This window comes from Monodon monoceros, unplaced genomic scaffold, assembly GCF_005190385.1.
Source record: "Monodon monoceros isolate NGI ecotype Baffin Bay Population unplaced genomic scaffold, NGI_Narwhal_1 Super_Scaffold_17, whole genome shotgun sequence".
NCBI classification, from domain to species: domain Eukaryota; kingdom Metazoa; phylum Chordata; class Mammalia; order Artiodactyla; family Monodontidae; genus Monodon; species Monodon monoceros.
Genome location: NW_021703773.1, coordinates 21,433,854 through 21,446,130, shown reverse-complemented (window position 1 = coordinate 21,446,130; position 12,277 = coordinate 21,433,854). Strand labels below are relative to the sequence as shown.

Sequence of the window (12,277 nt, the reverse complement as noted above, 5' to 3'; positions counted from 1 at the left end):
ACATGAAGTTTATCTCAGCAACTCAAGGTTGGTGTAATGTTTCAAAATTAATCAATGTAGTCACCATATTTACAGATTAAAGGGGGAAAACACAGGATCACCTCAATAAAATGCAGAAAAAGCATTTGACAAAATTCAATAAGTTTATTTGTATAACAAGCAGTCTTGGAAGCTAGAGATAGTGTCTCTGCTGGAGCAAGGGCAGGTATTCTAACTGTCCTGTATAATAAAGGTAATGTTTCCATCTAGAGCAAAGGGTAGGCATGCTTACTGCACTCAGAAAAGTAATGGTTGCCTTAGCTTAGAGTTTTCTCTTGTAATGCAACCACTGTGTCACCCTTTTCATGTTGCCTATAGGAACTGGGGCTTGGAGAACCCGTGCAAAAGTGCTGTTACTCTGGCTCCTGCTATTGCTGTAAGCAACAAACTGTCCTTTATCTCTGACCCAGTAGTCTCATGTCTTCCACTAGAACCCATGAAACTGTCAGGCTAACATATTAGCTTACAAGTTGGATAAAGTCTCAGAATGTTTATAGTTCTTGACAACATAAAAATATATACCTAATTCCAATATCGAATTTAAAAAAACTAGTCTAATCAATTATAAGGTAATTGTAATCCCATGTAAAAAGTGAATTTAAAATTTTTTGTTGAAAAAAGTACTTGGACAAAGGATTTTGAAACACTATTTTAGAAATTTATTTACATGGTTTGGATGGAAGCAATTGATACAGTTTACTTGGAATTCCTGGAAAAAAAGAAGAATGTTTTAGAAGGTTGGACTTCTAAGTGTATTGCAGAAAAATAATAATTTAAAAAAATCCCTGTTTGCTGCCAAAGTTGCTTTGGTCATATACAATGTATAGAAGTAGTATAATAAAATAATATGAATTTTATCAAAAGAGCAAAATCTCTAAATAATTCCACTATATAATAAATTGGATACAAATCTTACAAAACTGAATTGTACTCACCTTCTTATTACTGTCCTCTGGCTAATGCCCGATAGGCTAAAAGAATCTTAAACGTATTTCTGCTAATCCACCATGATATACATACCTTTCAAATCAGGGGCTAAAGGCCTACTCCTAGGACTAGAGGTGTCTTCATAAATATCATAGATGTCAAAATGGAATTTCTCTCTTCTTGAAATGTAACCCATTTTTGATAGGTCAATATGATTATAGATTTTTTCACTTAGATTTAAATATTCTTTTTGAAGATTCCGCATCTCAAATTCCAAGGTATCCCTTTCATTCTCTATACTTCTTACATAATTTTCTAAAAGTATTTTGTCTTCCTCAAGTCTACTGATGCTGTTTTCAAACTTTATACTTTCTTGACTATGTTTTTTTAGTTCTTCTTTTAGAATCTGATTATCAGTTTTAATTCCCATTAACATTTTTGATAACATCTCACATTTGTTGCCCATTTCTGACAAACTATTCTTATAAATACTTGCTTCTGATTTTGCATTTTTTATTTCTTGCAGAAAATTCTCTTTGGCGGTAGATTGGTATGTTTGAATATCCTCAATTTCTCTTTCCATCATTTCTCTCGCAGCAGTAGATTCTTGTAAGGTTGTTTCAAGATTAAGCTTTTCATTTTTAACTGTTTCTATTATTTGAAGAAGTGTCTCTTGTTCAGTTTTTGCCAATCTTTCTTTCTCTTTTAGCTGCATTATCTCTAGCTGGTTTTCTTTTCGTTCATTTTCAAGTGAGCCTTTTTCCTTTAGAAGCTGGTATGTTTTTTCCTGTAATATTTCTTTTTCCTCTTGTATCAACAGAATATTTGTTTTCATTGATTCCATTTCTGTGATCAGTAGTTTATTTTCATTATTGACAAAGGCCATGTCACTTTGAGTTTTGTGTTCCTTACTTTTTAGTTGTTCTAATGTTTCTATTATTTGTTGCTTCTCCAAAGAAAGTTGACTATTTTTTTCCTCTAGGGTTTTATTTTGTCCTTGGAGAACATTATAATTACTAATTATTTCTTTCACTTCTTTAACACATTCTTTGCCATCTTCTTCTGTTTTAATTAACTTGGGCTGAATAGTGTTCTTTTCTTCAGCCAATGTCTTAAGTTGTTTTTCATACATTTCAATTTTCTGTATCAGAGATTGTGTGGTAAAGACAAGAAGTTTAATTTTCTCTTTAAGGGTTAGGTTTTCATTCTCTAGTTTCAGTACTTTTTTCTGTATCTGCATAGATTCTTTCAGGTAATTCTGTAAGTACTGAATTTTTGCTACACACTGTTCAGTAACAGAATTGACTTTGGATGTCTTCTCACTTTCAGATATTATTGATCCTTGTTTTACTGCAAATGGTTGTCTTTCTTTGTCTTTCATTGCATATTTTGTTGGGTCAAAGAATGCCAGTGTATGTTTTGGAAGTGTGGAGTGGAGTTTTAAATCTGCAGTATTCTTGTCAGTGATAGGAATTTCTTTATTATTTTTCTCATTCTTTTCCCCCCTGTGTATTTCACTCTTAGATAGTTTTTTACATTTCCTACAAAAATTCACATGGAATTTTGATACTGTTTCCCTAAGTGGGAGTAATTTGTTTACTAGTGCCTCTAATTCCAAAATTCTCTTTGATTTTATATCTTCATTTAAGTTACTTGCAATATTTTCTTCCTTAATAAAGTTAATTTTTTCCTTGTGAGTGGGGGGCAGGTCATAGTTACCATTCCTTGGAACAGCTTTTAAAGTTTGCAGTTCATTTGTAAGTGCCAGTTCCTTGTCATGTGACTTTTGAAGCTCTTCCTTCATTTGTTTGATAGAATGGCAGATATCATCTAAATTTTCACAAAATCCATGCTTGAGGTAAGGCACAGTAACTCTGGACTTATCCAGAATTACCATATCAGCTTGAGACATCCCATTTTGAGGTACATTAGGTAGGAAATTATAAAGGTTATTATAATTCTTCAAGTCAGAATTTTCTGAAGCTGAATTATCTGTTGAAGTTAATATGTCCTTGAAATGTATCTGGCATGGGATATTTATACCTTGAGAGAGCCTGTTAACACTGTCACTACTGAATATTTCTTCTACGGAATGAAGAGTCCTAGGATCCTCAAAAGGCTGAATTTTCTCCATAGAAAGGGTTTCTTCTTGATTCTCTACAGGCTAGTAACAATAAAAATCACACTATAAATGTACTATCATTTGCTACATGACCAACAAATTAAGATAATATTTTGTGGAGGAATTGCTTTTACTACAACCAGAATGAACATTTTATCCATTTCTGCAGCAAAGAGGCTGACAAGTATGATTCATTTTCTCCAGAAAATCTACTGTTATTTTGAGATCTGTAACTCTGGTCTTCACAATTTGCTTAGAAATTGCACTTACTTCCTTAGGGGGTGAGATAGAAGGGCCAACCCCTCAATTCCAGAAATATAAATTCGGCATTTCTAGAGACCATCATAGATAGGTGGGGAAGAGAGAAGCAATAGTTCAAAGGGAAGTTTAAGGAAAATGAAAATTTCTACTTCTGGGCTATCTGTCAACCTTAGCTTGTCTTCCTCATTTCAAATGGGTCTAGGGTTGTGACTCTTCACAGAGAAAGTGTGAAGTTCTAATAAGTATAGACACAGTGACTCTAGTTTGGACCTGTTTTAGAGAACTCACTCTAGGTGTAAGTCAGTCCTAAAAGTAGAAAAACTCAAAGTGGGCAGAAAAACTGCCATGTATTTCAGTTTACTTGGGAATCTTTAGGTATATGGATTAAGTCAAATGCCCCTCACACGCTCTCCTAAGAGAAACAAGAAAATTGCAGGAGTACAGAGGTAAACGCACATCTTTTAGGGTTTTCAGGACAGGAGTTTCCTTATTTTCATCTTTGACAATCCAGTCGCCCTGTGAAGAAGGGGAGAATGTAAAGGTGAAGGTAAACTGGTTGCAGTAACATTTCTGAAGTACCTAAATGTAGGAATGATTTTGTACTGAAACACATACCAAAGCTTCTTCATTGCGTGTGCTGAATACTAGATTTTTTTCTGAGCTAAATTGTGGGTTTTCTACTTCAATAATACTTTTGTTCAATATTTCACTGATTTCAGACTGCACCTTTAAAAGAGAAATTAAGAATGTCAGGCTTTGATTTCACACTTATAAAGTTATGAATGCACAAGGATGGTAGATATTATACTTGAAAGATACCTTTACATTTCCTATGCATATTCTTTTCCATCATATAAATTAAAAATTAAATTTAATTTATTGTAATCTCTATCATTGAAGGAATCTTTAAGAAAAGGATGTCTTTACTACATGATTATAAAATCAGAAAGACTTAATTTAGGAAAACAATAAAATCTTATGAATTAAAATAATTTTAGATGTTTGATTTTTACATTGTTGAATAAATCAGAGGTATTTGATCTCTGTCATCAGAATGGAATCTATTCCGTAAGCCTCAGGTGGATTTTATCTTCTCGTCCCATTTCCCTGCAGTTGCTTCAGGAATATCAGGATGACGTTTATGTTGGGTCTTTGGCAACTATGCGTTGTGTTATGTACCCCCAGGATCCATGCCCTGTCCTTCTGTTAACACTACCCCTTACTTCTAGATAAAGTCCATGTGCCTTTGGTGATACAGATCTCTCCTCCAGCTCCAAGGGGTGGGCATGTGACCCAGAGCTAACCAGTCAGAGCATTGCCTCCCTCTGAACAGTGATTGCTTCAAGCACTGCATGTGGGGCTGTCAGAATCAGGCCAAGAACTCAGTACACACTGTTAAGAGAGAAAAGCACGGTCTCATCTCTGTCTAACTGGAATCTGGAAGGATAAGGGCCGGAACTTCTAGCAACCCGTTTGCTACCACATGGAGTCTGAGAATACATTACTGTCAAAAGCAGAACCAAGATAAGGAGTGAGGCTGGTTCCCTGACACACGTGAGTCCTGACCGTATGGATGAAGCCATCCCCAAGTGAACTATTCCGAGGGTTTGCATTACTAGAGCTAATAAAGTACACTTTTCCCTTAGTCAGTTTGACTTAGATTTTATTATCACTTATAATGAGAGTCCCTATTTGTAGACTATATATAGGTAGCACTTTAAACATATGTTTTTAAAAAAAATCAGTGAGTGTTATTTCTTTGGGCTCATATCCAAATGCAAGTATAACAGAATATAGTTTCCTGCCAATTTCGTGTCTAGAATAGGTTGTGGCTTTATTACATTCAATGCCAACTCATCAGTTGGCTATAGTGATCATCAGTTTAGAAGTGTGTGACAGTGCTCTAAGTTTGGATATTTTCTATGTAAATTAGAAGAAACATACCATGCTAACATTCTGCAAAGTCTGTATTCGGAGAGCCTGAAATGATTCCAGCTGATGCTGAAGGGCCTATAACAAAATTACACAAGGTATGAAATTGAACATTTTTAGGTGAACATACATTTTGTTACAATTAAAAAAAAAAATCACCCGAAGTTGCCTATTACCAGGATCATGTGAGGGTCAGGTGACCCGCATTCTTCATCATTCTTGCCCACTCTCCAGTGCATTTTGATGAAGACTTTTGTGGAAAACCCGTATATATTTAGGAAGTATTCTGAGAAAGATCAGACTTTACACAGATTTTCTGAGAAAATGAAATATACTCACTTTCAGTGCTGAGTGTGGTTGGATTTGATTTTCTGAGTCTGTTATGCAGCCGTATTCTAAAAAGTAAAATTGAAAAACGATGTGATTTAATCCTTAAGTGTTATTTTTAAGCAATGTTAATGGAAAGCAGTCTCCTAGCTTTCCTGGATGGTGAGGCAAAGAGATGATGAGACGATTGATGTTCACATTAAGAAAAACCCGATGCTAGCTGCATAGTGAGTTTAAGAGAGAATTCTCATCTGACTTACAATACTGCACCTACTTAAGGTTGTAATCGTGGTTTTACTTTTACAATAAACCCTTAACTTGTAACACCAAACTGAGAACTCTCAGGAACTCAGCTATCTTTGTTTGTTTCTGGGATATAAACTATATTTTTTGGTAAAAAAAATTAACAATTCTTATGTTAAGGGAGACCCTTGGCAAAGTCCTATATAGGTCTCAGTACCTATGCAACAGCCACGTGATGTTTTTCTTCCTTAACATGGAAAACAGTTTGGATTAATAGAACATACTTTTTGTTATGCTCTTAAGCAAAGTGCTATAAGGATCCGTGTGTTCCTTCCTAGAAAATAGATTTTAGTTCTGCAGTAGGGGAGAGACTATATAACGTTTGCACATTTCCTGACATACATTCCTCTTTTTTCCCAAATGTTAGGCTACTTGCTTTGTAAATTTTTATTGAAAAAATTAAAAAACATGTCCTGAATGAAATGAGAGTTATGTTAGAATTTGCCCCAGGCTGACAATTTCTGCTGTACGAGAAGGTTTTTAAAGAAGTCAGTGCATCTCTTTTGGAATGGCAGTCTGCCAGATGTTACAGAATCTGGTTGCAAAGTGTACTTCCTTCCACCCAGTCCCAATGTGGCCCTCATCACTGAGAGAGCTGCTGTGGTTCAGAGCCTGGAGCCATTTGGCCAGTTGAAGAATCCCGCCTTCATCACAGGGCAGGGATGGACTGTGTGTGGGGGCTGGGCAGGGGTGCATTAATGAGTTATCTTCAGGATTCTGGCTTTCTTTATCGCCTCTGAAAGTCAGAGGGAGTTACGAGCCATGCAATAGATAGCCTTGCCAGAATCATCTGTTTTTGTCTTTGGCCTCCACTCTCCAATTTTATGTCCTGAGGGGGTGCCCCCTTCCTTCTCCAGGTACTGCTGGTGAAGTTTTTGCTGGTGTTTGTTCATGTCCTTTTGTAGTTGGGGAGGAAGGTCTGGGGTCTTCTTTGGCTCTAAAGTCTCTACCTGAAAGTCTAGAATAATTTTGATAAGTTCATGATTTGGCCTTAAATACTGTTTCATGTTCAAGTGGTTCATTCCTTCAATAATATCACACATTCAGATTTTGAGTGTCTACTACGTGGTGTGCCCCACTGTAGTTACTATAGACACAGCAATGAATAAATCAGCCGGAGCTCCTGTTCTCACTATGCCTACCTTCTAAAAAAAGTAAACAGAAAAAAAGCAAACAAAGATATAAACAAGATACTTTCAAATAGTGATAGATAACACAAAGAAAATAGGCTACTGTGACAGTGAGGGGGGGGTGAGGACAGCATTGGGGAGGGCGGTTAGAAAAGGCCTATCTGGTATTTTGTGGCTTCAGCCAAGACTCCTACGTGATAAGAAGGGGCCAGCCGTGTGGACATCTGTAGGAAGAGATTCAGAGCAGAGGAAACCGCAAGGTCCTGAAGCAGAGCACGTGTTACCTGTGTTTGGAACAGAAAGAAAGCCCATGTGGATGCAGCTTCCTGAGCAGATGGGAGCACAGTGTGCTAAGAGTTCAGGGGGAGATGGGGGTGAGGTTAGAGAGAATCTGGCAGGCCATCCTGAGGGGTTTGGCTTTTATTTTAAGAGAAATGAGAAGCTTTGGGGGGTTTCGATCACGAGAATGATTTGATTTGACTAAAAACATTATAGGACACTCTCCTGCATGATAATGGATTAGAAGGTAGCAGTTGCAGGACTATTGGAATAATCCAAGGGAGAGACAAAGGTACCTTGGACTAGAATGGCAGTGTGGGAAATGGAGAAAAATAGGTGGATTCAAAATACGTTTTTGACATGAAGCATTGCTGGAGGATTAGATGTGGCCAGTGTCGAGGAAGGAAAGGTGACTCCTGGTTTTTAGTGAGAGCAGGTGGGCGAATGATGATGCCATTTACTGAAATGGAAAAGAGTGGGGGAGGAGCATAGTTTAGGGAAAACTCGTTTAGGTTTGTTGAAGTTTTCCGTTGGACATCAAAGTGGAGATGTCAACAGGCAGTTGGATAGTCAGGCTCTGGGTCAGGGGAGTGGTTATGAGCACTGTACTGGGAAATATGGACCCTGCTGCTGGCCTAGACAGGGGCACTTTCTGTGCAGTGAGCAGCTCAGAACCCCAGATGAAGTGGCTCGAGGGGAGATGGAATGTGAAGGTTCGTGGGCAACGCTTTCTGGTTTTACTGTGGCAGGGGATAAGGTGCCTGGTGGGGATAGGGGTTTTTGGAAGAGATGTGAAGGTTAAGAACTTTTTTTTAACCATGAGAGAGTCTAATATGCCTGCTTACTGCGGGAATCATATAGTGGAAATGGAGGAGAAGAATAATTCTGGAGAATGAGGAAGGCTGATGGCCAAAGTTGAGTACTTGAGAATTCCAGGAGAGGTATGATCTGGAGGAAATGACCTGTGATTGAGCAGGGGCAGTCCTTCCACTGAAGTGGGGGACAGCAGAGAATATGGAACACAGGCGGTAGGTTAGCAGAGTTTAAGGTTGAAGGTTAGGGATTTGGGGTCTGATTGCTTCTATTTTTTTTCATATAGTTTGAGGTCATGTTACACGTTGGGAGGTAGCAGTGAGAGGTGTTGGAGATTTGAGGAAACCAGAAGAGTGGAATAGTTATCTTGGACAGGGCTTGCAAAAGCATTTACTGGGGAAATAAAGTAACTTTTCCAAATAGCATTGAGATCCATGGTATGACTCAGAAGTGAGTGTTTTTCTCCAGCAAAGTTCATATGATTCAGTGAAGATACAGAGTAGGCAGAGAGTTCGATTCATCTATTTTTAAAAGCTACGAAAATAACTTTTTGTTTTTCTTATGAGTTTCACAGACATTGGCTACTACTTATTCCCAAAGGGAAGATAATTTTAAAATTCATCAGTACTTAAAGAAACACATAGGATTATGTGATTCTAGAATTGGAAGGGAAATTATCAGTGAAGCACAGGAGAGGGAACACAGTCACAGGTCACCATTTATTAAGTCCTTGCTAAATGTACTATATTGGGAAGTATTTAGACTAAGTAGAGGATATGGTGCCAGCCCTGAAGAAGCTTATACTCTATTCAGATTGCAAGAAATATTATTCAGATTATATTCACCTTAAGTTCTCTAGCTGTTTCATATTTAAGTGTCAAAATTTAAAAACAAGATAGTTATCAGCAGGATGACTTTTGAGGTCATTAAGGTAAAGATATAGGGAATTTATTCTGAAGTCTGCAGAAGGTTATGTCATATTCAATGTATAGAGAAAGTTTTAAGGGCATACCTGTAGCTAACAGAGCAGGGAGAACAAATGAGTTTTAAAAATGCAACGTGGTAACAATTCTATATAGGATGTTAGACACTCTGTAGTCAACGCCTTTTAATTCTCAGGTTCAAATACTGAGTTTTGCCGTGACAATTCACACTCACTCCTAGAAGTAACTTTTATTGAAGCCTTGTGAGCTGTTCTACCCAAGCCTTCATTCATTCATCTAACAACTATTTTTAAGCACCTGCTATGTATCAAGTACTGTCCAAGGTGCTGGGGATCCTACAGTGAGCAAAATATGCAAAATCCCTGCCCATGTGAGGGGAGTAAAGGATATTGTGTGTAAGATGGGAGTGAATCCTATGGAGAATAGTAAGGCACAGAGCAGGGGAGTGTGCATATCTGCACGAGGCTTTGTTATGGGAGCTATGGAGCCAGGCTGCCTGAGCTTGAATCCTGGCTTTGCCACACGCTCACTGTGAGGGATCAGTGTCTCGTTTGTAGGTAAAGCCTTACACAGTGCATGGCACACAGTAAATGCTCAAGGAAAATTTACTGTCTTACTGTAGCAGCAAGGGTGTTATCAATATGATGATGATTTGGTAAATTTAAAATTTCTAATAGAGATGGAAGGGAGGGATGACTGCTCAAATTCTCCAGTGCCTCCCATTTTGCTCAGAATAAAACCGCACATCCTTACATGGAATTACAAAGCCCAGTATCCTCTCTGAACCTTTCTCCTATCCTCCTCCATGCTTACTCTGCTCCCGTCACCAGCTGATCCTCAAACATGCCAGGCATCCTCCCACCTAGGGGCCTTTGCAGCTGCTGTTCTCTCTGCCTGGAATGTTCTTTCCCTGGAAATCTGCACTGACTACTCCTTTACCTCCTTCAGGTCTTTGCTCAGATGTCATCTGCTAAGTGAGGTCTCCTACCATCCTATTTGAAATAAAATTGCACACTCCCCACCCCCCTCTGACACTCCATATATATACTTCACGCCATATACTAACTTCTTGTTCTTTTAAAATCAGAGACCTGAGAAATATATACGACCTTGTAATTCGGCATTATTTATGCAAATCATGTTAGTGTTCTGTTGGTCAGTACCCAGCGAATGGATCACTTGGTGACCATGACGTGTAGCTGAGAGAACAGAAAGTGGGGAGGGCACAAGGTCACACGTCCTAATTTTGCCTTGAGCTGTAAGCAGGAAGTCCCTGCCATCCTTGGTGGCGCCTAACTTACTTAGAATATCTCTCACCGATTGAGTCCCTGCCCTTATACCCGCCACGCTCTAGCAAGAAAGACTTAACTCTCACACAAGCATATGTGCTATTTTGTATGTAACTTCATTTTCTGTGAACGCTGGCATTTCTCTCCAGAGCCTTCCATCTCACTCACATTAGAGAACACACGGTCTTGCCACATGAAGCTCCCTCAGTCTCTTCTGACCTTAAACACTCTCTCTTGGTATGGAGCTGTCTCCGTGTCTAGACTCTCTGTGAGGGCTTTCTGCCCCACTCAGGGCTTCCCATCGCCCCTCCTGTTGCCCAGGGATGCCTGCCTGGCCTCATGCAGGCGGGCCGGGTGCAGAATAGCAGAGAGGGGGCAGGTCAGTGCACTGCCCTGCGGCCTCTACTGAGGTGTGGCTTATCCTGGTGCTCCGGGCATCCAATTGTCTTGTGTCTTTTGTCTGCCGGCTGTGGCTGTTCCAGCCTTTTTTTTTAGAGCCCTTGACAAGGCCGTTGTGAAGGTCCCCGGTTTATGGAGGTGGACAAACCCCAACCTGACCTCAGGTCTCGGGCTCATCACTTGTCGCAGCACCTCTGCGTCTGGATTGCCCACGTGTCCCGCGTGGCTTATGGGCAACCATAGGATCCCAATGTGGCCCCTCAGTTTAGATACTGCCTTCCGCCCACAGCGCTCTGCTCCTTCCCTGGTGTCTCACATGAACACCAGGCCCCTCTGAGAGCTGTGTAGCCTCCTTCAGCTTCTCTCAAGGAAGCGAGACTCCAGCTTCAGTGTTCTCAGATCCTCCACACATCTTATTCATGGTTTATATGGAACTTGAAAACTGCAGCTTTTTAATGACTTCAAACATCCTCCCTATACAGTATCCTGTAGTCTACAAATATTTACTATAAAAGTATTTCTTTTGGAAAAAAATAGGTACCTTTTTAGTGACTGTCCAAAAAATCAGCGATTCTTATCTGGTATTCAGAGAAGCAGTACAGTGTAGCATGGAGGTTAAGGCCTGGACCCTGGAGCTACCCCGCTGAATACTGGCTCTGTCAGTTGCTGCCTGTGTGACCTTGGGGAGTTAGTTAACCTCTCTGTGCCTCAGTTTCCTCACTTGTAATATGAGGAGAATGGTAGTACCTACTTCATAGGGTTGTTGTGAGGATTAAATGAGTTGACACATTTAAGTGCTCAGAACAACATCTAGCACAAAGTAAATGTCCCGTGTTAGTTAGTTATTATTAGTATCTTACGAGTAGTTACCGGAAGCACACCAGTTGGGCCGGTGGACTTAGGTAACGTACTGGTTGCCTATAGTAAAAGGCAGAAACATCACTGCCATCGGAGCCTTGGCCTGGGAGGTTTTACCTGTTTCACTGCCACCATTTTCCTTTACCCCCTCAGAGGAATTTAGGATCTTGGGTGCTGAAAGGAGAACGCAGTCAACCCCCTCCTCTTCGTCAGTATGCTTTTCTGTAACAGAACAGTACGCGGCTTTTGGTTTTGCTGGGAGAAAGGAGGCGAGGCGTGGGGATTCGGGACGCGGGCGCGTAGAGCGGCCACGGGAGGGCGCGCTGGGGCCACGCCGCGGCGGCGGGCCGTGCTGCTCCAAGGCTGGAAGCAGGGCAGGCGCGGGGACGCAGGCGGTGCTTTCCTCCTGGGGAGGGCGGAGGTGTGCGGCTCGTCTAGGAGATCCGCACTCCAGACGGGACCCGCCCCGCGGGGGAAGGAGCCGGGGCGGGGGGAGGCGGCGCTCCCCACCACGCGTCCAATTCCCGGGTAGCCCCCTCCCAGGGCAGCCCCCCGACCCGGCTCTTACCCGGGCTCATTTCTGCTGCTCCAGCTCCCTTTCCAACCGCCTTCCCCTCTCCCAGGCACTAGGCTCGGTTGCTTCCCTCCTGGGCA

The 12,277-nt window shown here is 40.6% G+C and overlaps 1 protein-coding gene across 1 annotated transcript; it reads right to left on the bottom strand.

The window, feature by feature from the left end:
* Positions 1-1,036: 1,036 nt before the first annotated feature.
* CCDC110 (coiled-coil domain containing 110) lies at positions 1,037-12,277 on the bottom strand. Its single transcript, XM_029226524.1, has 6 exons — positions 12,192-12,277; positions 11,741-11,845; positions 5,621-5,676; positions 5,294-5,359; positions 3,965-4,075; positions 1,037-3,130 (listed from the first exon to the last, which is right to left on the bottom strand). The coding sequence occupies exons 1-6, from the start codon at positions 12,199-12,201 to the stop codon at positions 1,037-1,039; spliced, it is 2,442 nt and encodes an 813-aa protein (XP_029082357.1). The 5' UTR covers positions 12,202-12,277.